This window comes from Marmota monax, unplaced genomic scaffold, assembly GCF_021218885.2.
Source record: "Marmota monax isolate L192 unplaced genomic scaffold, Marmota_monax_Labrador192_F-V1.1 WCK01_AAM20220418_F8-fsc00006, whole genome shotgun sequence".
NCBI classification, from domain to species: domain Eukaryota; kingdom Metazoa; phylum Chordata; class Mammalia; order Rodentia; family Sciuridae; genus Marmota; species Marmota monax.
The window spans coordinates 10,294,490-10,302,828 of NW_026693712.1; the positions used below are offsets into that span (position 1 = coordinate 10,294,490).

An 8,339-nucleotide genomic window follows, 5' to 3' on the forward strand; every position below is an offset into this window, starting at 1 on the left:
AGGATTGAGTTCCCAGAGACTTGGGGAAAGGAAAAATGAGAAAAAGAGAAAAATCAGAACCGGAAAGGAGGGGGGATAAATACCGTGGCTGGGCATGCACGTAGAATTTCCAAGAGGGCACATGATGAGTTGGGTTCTTTGCTTCTTTTGATTGGAAAGGTTCACTAGATCTAGAGTCTGCAGGTGGTGGCTGGAGGAACTGGGATACTGAGCCATTTCAGGTCAAGCCAGAGGCTCAGCGGGTGAGTGACACAGTAGAGCCACTGGCAGATATAAAATAGTGGAGTGGGGAGAGAAGAGGGGGAAGAGTGAAGCAAGCTGGAGACGAGCTCCCCAGCTCAGGCCACACAGGCACTTTTTCTTTTGGTCAGAGATCAGGGATCAGAGGTACATCTTGATGAGAAGCAGTGTCTTTAGAAAACCCTCCATCTGCCTGTGGTCTGGATGTGTGAGTATCCCCATTATTCTTGTCATCCTCCAGTGGGACATTTCTTGGAAAGAAAAATCTCTTTTCTTCCACAGTCAAGGAAACAAATGCCTGCTCTGTGAATTGGCTGCTCCGTAAGAATCCGAATCTTGCTCCCTAAGGGTCTGGAGAAAACAACTTCAGCCCAAGGACATCCCAGGACAGCAAGTGGTAACAAACAAAAATACAGCAGGAAATAGGATCAGATTTAGATTTATGGGTCTGACTTCATTAACTGTTCCAGGGAGAGCATTGGAGGCCAGATCTGCTGAACCTCTTAATCCTGCTTGAGGTCCTGGGGTACCAAGCAGGGGAGAATAGACAGGACTCCCTACAGTGAAAGAGACCTGTGGTTATCACAGCTCCACCAGGAGGGTGGGCGGCCACCTCAGCATTGCATGGAGCTTTTCGGTTCTCAGAACAGTCTCAGCAACAAATTTGACACTCCAACACTTGAGAGAGGTCAGTGCCCCTCCTGGATGGCAGTACATCTTATTTCAAGGACAAGGGATCGATGAAATCTTGGGTTCTTTCTTTCTAGTTCTTATATGGGCCAAATCCTTGGCACTCTCTTCAGAAGGCCAACAGCTGCCTCATTGCTGAAAACAATGGAGGTCTCATCTGTACAAGGCCATACTTGCCTCTGACATTGTGGGGAAGGGCCTGGCAACTGAGTTGTCTGTGATGAGGGAGTGTATGAATCCATTTTCCATCTCTACAACAAAATACCTGAGGTTGGGTGATAAATAAAAGAGAGGTTTATTTAGCTCACAATTTTAGAGGTTCAAGGGAATGGTCATTACCGGCCCAGCTCTGGCGAAAGCCTTACGGCTGATGGCGTCAGGATGGCAGGAGAGCATGGCGAGCCAGGAAGCCAGAGTGCCAGGAGGGGCTGGTCTTGCTCTTTGATAAGCCCTCACTCTCATGGGTCCTACACATGAGCTAGGTCATCCCTTTCGAGGGCAATGCCCCCCCCCCCCCCGTGACCTAATGACCTTGGACTAAGCCCATCTCCTAAAGGCCACACTAAAGACCAAGCCTCCAACACTTGCACTTTCGTGGGACAAGCCACATCAAACCTATAGCAGGTGGTTAACTTCCCGTCTCAATGAGGACTTCCTCAGTGTTGTCCACAGATGTGGTTGATGCTGATCATCGTTTCTAGAAGGATATGTGTGGTTTAGTGCAGTGGTTCTCAAACTTTGGTGTGCCTGAGCAGAAACTGGGTGTGTCTTAGGAATTTAGATTTCTGGATTGAAACTGTAATGATTCTGATTCAGTCAGTCTGAGGCAACACTGTCCGTCTGTGGTTTCATGAAGCTTCCCAGGTAAGGCCAGTGCAGCTGGGCTATGAATCATGCTTTGAGAATTGTGGGCACTGTGGGATGAGTCTTCTCATTGGAAGAAGGGAGCTCTGGTTTTGGATCTTCCTCTACTGTGCTGTGCAACCTTGTGCAAGTCACCTTCCATCTCTGGGTCTGTTTCTTCTATAAAATAAAGGAGTTGGACTGGATCTCACCGCTGGCTGCACAATAGAGTCTTGTTGTAGCTTTGACAAAATGCTGGTGCCTGGGCCACACTCCCAGAGACTCAGGGCTCGGGCTGGCATGGCATTTCTATGGGTGACTCTAATTGCTGTGGGATTGAGGACTGCTGTCTTGTTGATCCCCAGTTGTCCTTCCCGTTGTGGAATTCTGAACCTGTCTAATGCCACATTATCCATGCTTCGTTCCCTCGTTAATCCCTGTCACAGGGGAAGGGTTTTCTATGTAATACAATTTCCCAAGTAATTAAAGAGTACTAAATAATTAAAGCATTTCCAGATAATTAAAGAGTCATCATAAGGCACCAACTTTTTGAAAATTTCACCCTACTTGATCTCCCTTCTTAACCAAAATGTCGAAAACTTTTTGATGATTTGAAGTTACTGCTACGGTCTCTCACTTGTGTATTCATTTCATAAATACACATTTTGTGTCTACTGAGTGTCAGGTAAAAAAATTGATATAGTACAGCCTAAAGATAGAGGGAGCATGGGTTAGTAATAATGATGATGATTAAACTGATATTTGAACACTCATCAAGTGCTTACTATGTGATAGGTAGTATTCTAGGCATTCTAGTTTTATTATCTCATTCAATGCTCACAATAACCTTTTCAGGCAGGTAGCATTACATTCCCATTCTATGGATAGGAAAAACACGACATAGAGAGGTCCTATACTTTCTCAAGGTCACACAGCCAGGGGAACTGAGATTTAAATCAGTCTCTGATTCTCTAGATGGTCTGGGTTATGGTTGTTCCCTCATAGAGCAGCATTTTTCCTGTGTGCTGAGTAATCATGAGCTGCTTTGGTACCTCATACCTCACAGGTCTCTCTCTGCCTCCCAGGTCCCTCAGGAGGTCCCTCACCTGCATCAAGGAGAGCCTGCGTATATTCATTGACCTCGGGGAGACAGACAAGGCTGCTGAGGCCTGGCTGGGGGCTGGGCGACTCCACTACCTCATGCAGGAGGACGAGCTGGTGGAGCTGTACCTGCAGGTTGGTAGGGATCTGCTGGCGTGGGCCCTTTAGGAGGCGGCTGTTCTCTCTAAATTGACTGGCTAGAACCAGAGAGGGTGGTATTCATGCCAAGAAATCCTGGGGATTGGAGAGGGGTACTGGGCTGGAAGATAAGGCATTTGTTTGCCACTAACTGTTGGGGTGAACTGGAGAGCATCTGTATTCTTTCCATGTTTCACTATCTCTGACTGGAAAGTGCAGCTTTTGGATTAGATCCCTGATTTCCGGTGTCAGTCATTTATTCATTCAACTCAGGGCTTTGCTCTGTCCATGTGTCTTCTGTACTGTGATTTACTCACTTTTCATCGACTCATTTTTTATACTTAACTTTCTCCTAAGGAATGCTATCAGAAACCACTACTTTGATCTGTTATTAATCTTTTTTTCCCCTCTAAAATACATTTAAATGAATAATTATTAAAATCACTTCTTGTACCACTAAAGGAAATCTGTTATGTATGTTGGGGGAAATATCAGAGCAAGACCCCCCAGAGCCTTCTTCTCTGCCTCTGTGTGTACAGTCCAATTTCCTACTTGGGGTGAACTTCAGCAGAGGTTCAAAGCAGGTGGGGTCTGGATCTGCTTCCTGCCAGTCCCGAAGGAGTCTGGAAGCCTTCTCTCTGTCCCACCCAGGCAGCCATCCAAACAGCTTTGAAGTCAGAGGAGCCCTCCCTGGCCCTCAAACTCTACGAGGAAGCTGGCGATGTGTTCTTCAATGGGACGCGTCACCGGCACTGCGCGGTGGAGTATTATCGGGTGAGTCGGGGGCTGTGTAGGGCGCGGCCAGGCCCCCCACGAATGTGCGCAGGGGCACCACTGGACCTCTGCCGGGTCCCTAGGACCCTTTCTTACTGGTATTTCTTTTCCTTCCCTTCCTCGCCCAGTGCTCACATACTCGCCTTTCCTTAAATCAGCAGAGGGATCTGTTAATTTCAGTGTCCTTCTCAGCCTTAAAAAATTATCCTTCCTGGAATAATACCCCTTCGCCATCAGATCTCATGGGTGCATGGTACTTTATAGTTTGTAACAATACCTCTGTGTTTACTAGTGTTTGCAACTTGCTCTTGGTGGCATAGTGGGAGATTATGTAAAGAGGTGCATGGGTTGGCCCTAAAAACATTTTACTGGGTTATTATTAGTCATGTCTTAAAATGTTCTTTTAAAATCTAAAATGTATAACACCTGTTAATCAAGTTCACGTTTTCACAGATATTATGGCAAAGACTGAGGCGGGAAAATCAGAGCTGATGTAAAGAAAAATAATACTAACTAAATAAATGCCCAGATGTTAAGCAGATGCATCCTTGTTGTTCATCACTGGCTGATGTTTGGTAGCCTCCTTATCTTATTTGATCCTAAAATTTTATTTATTCAGATATTCATTCATTTGTTCAGTTATTTGCTCATCAGACATTATCAGGTACGGAGGATGTGCCAACACTGGACTAGATGTGGGCAGAACAGGAAACATACTTCTGACTATCAATCTGCTCACTTATTTCATCAGCATTTTGTAGATGAGAAAACTGAGGCTCAGAGAGATGAAGAGGCCCATCTACAATTGCATCATCATAAAATAACCTAAATGAGCATTTACTGAGCACTGACACTATGCACACACTTTTATGTGTCCTTCACAGATGAGCACTGTGTACCAACGCAACACCCAGCTGAGAGGTGTATTACTTCCCAGGTGATCTTGGGAAAGTCACTTCCCTTTCCTACTTACAGTTGCTCCAGTTGTGGGAGGCCTAATGACCTCTAGTTCTTCAGCCTCTCAGATCCGGGCAAAGCACCAAGAGCAAGGACCAGGAGAGTGAGTTGAGAGGAGCCTGGTATGGAAACACAGCTGGCCATCCTCAATCCCTGCCAGGAGAGCACAGGACTCTTGAGAATGCATGTGCCACAGACTAAGCTCCCTGTGCCTCTGTCCTCAGGTTGGGGCTGTTCCTTTAGCAAGGAGGATGAAGGCACTGAGAACTGAGCTCCGCATTTTCAACAAGCTGACAGAATTGCAGATCAGCCTTCAGGGCTATGAGAAGGCTTTGGAATTTGCCACACTGGCTGCCAGGCTAAGCATTGTCACAGGTAGGTGGTCCCAATGACCAGGTTCATGAAATTGGGAGGGGTGAACACTGGTCAGGCATGGATAATAAAGCATAGGCATTGGCTCTGGATTCAGACTTCATGGGTTCAAATCCCAGATCTGACTGTCAGGGAAACTTAATTAAGCATCTGCTTCCATGAGCCTTAAGTTTGTTATCAGCAAGGCAGGATTAAAAACAGTGCCAACCTGAGCAGTTGTTATGATAACCAGAGGTAATCCACATGAAGGCTGTAGCACAGTGCTAGGCATGAGAGTTCATGGTTAGGGTTACCTCTGCCACACACATCATATATTACAGTCAGTACCATTTCCGGCTATAAATTAAATGGTATTTTATCCCATGCATAGACAAAGCCCTCATTACCAAAGGACTTTGCTCTGAATTCTTAATTGGTTGATGTCAAAAGCATATTTTCCCATGGAACAGAAATGTAAGCCTAACTCACAACATAGTTGGAATAGCTTTCATTTGCACCAAAAGCTAGTAGAAAGAATCATTGAAACAAGTCATTGAAAAAGAAAAGGCAGAGTAAAAAAGAAACCTTGTCTTGAATGTTAGTGCTTGAGGAAAAGCAGGTCTGATTAAGAAGACCTGAGTAGATGTAGGGGTAAGTGGAGTCTTTGGTGGTGGTGGCTTTTGAAGGCACTTGTGAGCACTTTCAAGGGCATCTGATGTGAATGATAGTGGACTTTATTGTGTCTAATTGCACTTAAAAGCTCTTGCCCTTGTTTTCTTGCTAATATTTTTATATGGCAGAAACCTCATCCAAATAACTGTCTGCTAATCTCAGGGAAGGACTTAGAGGCCCCCTGGCAGCTCTGTCTGAACACTTTACCCCTCACAGACAGGGGCTGAAGAGAGATGGTATACACGCCTTATACATGTGTGACTGGATTTTTCCATGTCAAAGAATTTTCTCTCCTTTGCACTTTGTCTTTTAATTTTGACTTCTGGTCCTTTGAAGCTTCAAAGTGATGTTTTTAGGGGACATTCAACAGCCACTTGGCACATATTCCAAAGATACAATGATAAGCCTTTGTTCCCTATAAAGGGCTATTTTGTATTACAGAGGTTAGTTATTAAGACAATCAACTCACCAAAACCCCAAACAAGAAGTCACAGGCCCATTAGAAACCAGGGTTTTTAAGTGAATGGGTCTCTGTGGTGTATGTGAGACTGAGAGTTGGTCAAGGAGCCAGGGAGTGGCTGCTATTGATGGTAGCCCAAGTGAGCCCTCTGAAGAGGCTTCATGGGAAGAAGACATTTGTTATAAAGCTATTCATCATAAGGAATTCCTAGCTGCTCAGTGAAATCCATTACAGAGGTTTAGAAATAATTCTGCCACACAATCCTGAGCGACAGTGTCATTTGCAATAAGGAGAACGTTTTCTTTAGGGAATCATCCCACCAAACCCTGACCAGCACACTCGCTCTACTTGGTTACCCTCAGAGACCCCCACGTTTTCTTTTACAGCACTCTGCAGGTGCGATTTTTATATTTGTTTGCGGAATTCTTTAAGGAATACCTGTGTCTTACCAGATCATAAGCCTCATGCAGGCAGGAGCCTCCTCTGTGTTATTTCCTCTGCCCCAGGCCTCTAGTAGAGCTTCAGAAAGTCTTACGGAATGAATGCGCGATCAAATGATGTGAAGTGCTGGCCACGGGGTATCTGTCTCAGTCTTCCAATTCCTAGGAGATCAGAAGCAGGAGCTGGTGGCCTTTCACCGCCTAGCTACCGTGTACTACGCACTACACATGTATGAGATGGCCGAGGACTGCTACCTAAAGACTCTGTCCCTTTGCCCACCATGGCTGCAGAGTCCCAAGGAGGCGCTATACTATGCTAAGGTATATTGTCGCCTGGGCCAACTCACCTTCTACCAGCTGAAGGTAAGAGCCAGACTTCCAAGGTCATGTGAATGGCCATCCAGCCACACCCTTCCCTGACCCAAAGATAGCGAGGAACACTTGGGGGTGGAGTTGAGAGAACCACAGGGACCAAGATGAGGAGTCCTGGCTCACCATAGGGAATGGCTTCACAGGGGACACAGTGGCTCTTTCCACTAAACCCCACGGAGACCTCAAAGGAGCTTCTACCTTGCTGAGGAGAAGGATTGCTCCTCTTTCTCCTTGCTCTGCTGTAACTCCTAGGACTTCTTCATCTATCAGAAATTCTAGGCACATTGCCTAGTGCCTGTGAATCCCTGGAGGGCCTACAAAGATTGGTGAGCCCTGCCACCTGAAAGGAAAACAAAAACATCCAACCCCCTCCCCCCCCCCCCGCCCAAACTAAAAGCTTCAAAATCAAAATCAAAATTACTACTTAACTGTATGTCCACAAAATCTCATAGCTCAACTGCCACTCATTTTTATGAAGGTTTACAAAATTATTTCATGAGAAATGTGGGTGCATATATTTGAGAAAAATGAAGGATGAGACCCATGAATTATAAGAGTATCTAGGCCCTAAGAAGGCTTTAACCCTATTATCCTGCTTGCTAGGCTGGAGTTGAATGAACTTATGTTTCCAGCTACTTCTTGAATCATGTTGGAAGTCTGCAATTCTGTGTTACAACTCTGACCCTAGAACTATGTCCCCAAGTTCAGCTTTCCCTTACCAGAGGTCCCTGTCCTCCCCAGTGCAATCCTTTATCTCTCAATTCTGATTCTCACCTGTATGTGACTCATGGGAGTCTCAGGGCCACCCTGCTGTTCCTTTCTATGGACCAGACTTCATTTCTGGCCTGAATTTATCATTGACTGATGAGGATTATTGAGAACCCGGCATCTCTTTGTGAGTCTCACCCAAAGAAGCATCACTTTCTCATCTCTGTCATGTAGGAAGGTTCAGGGGTAGAGTGTATACCATCTGATTGAACCAATCAAGGGATTGCAAAGGGAGAGCTCAACTCAAACAACCTTAAGCAGCATGTGTGAGTCATTAGATTAAATATCTGGAGAACTGAGGCATAGATTTAGTTTCAGCAGTTCTGGGTCCTGGTACTCCAGCATCGTCATGGATTGCCTTATCTCCCTCTGAAGGCCTTGGCTCTGTATGTTTCCTTTCTCTGTGTTTCTTGGCTTCCTTTCCCTCCAGCTACTAGGAGGCTCAAGCCCGAGTCCAAAAGGATGAATGACCATTTTCCCTGTTGGTTCAAACAGAAGACTCCTGGGGAGTGGTGTAGGTCAGGTTGGGCCAC

General features: G+C 45.7%; 1 protein-coding gene across 6 annotated transcripts in view; it reads left to right on the top strand.

The window, feature by feature from the left end:
* The window catches only part of Sh3tc2 (SH3 domain and tetratricopeptide repeats 2), an 80,066-nt gene that overhangs the window by 48,314 nt on the left and 23,413 nt on the right, over window positions 1–8,339 (top strand). For 4 of the 6 annotated variants that reach the window (XM_058584232.1, XM_058584231.1, XM_058584233.1 and 1 more), the window contains 4 exons: window positions 2,859–3,009; window positions 3,664–3,786; window positions 4,968–5,118; window positions 6,818–7,029. In XM_058584232.1, the coding sequence (XP_058440215.1) occupies window positions 2,859–3,009; window positions 3,664–3,786; window positions 4,968–5,118; window positions 6,818–7,029 (637 nt within the window). Of the gene's footprint in view, window positions 1–2,858; window positions 3,010–3,663; window positions 3,787–4,967; window positions 5,119–6,612; window positions 7,030–8,339 lie in introns of those variants that run through there. The other 2 variants (XM_046460305.2, XM_046460304.2) reach the window with 2 other exon arrangements.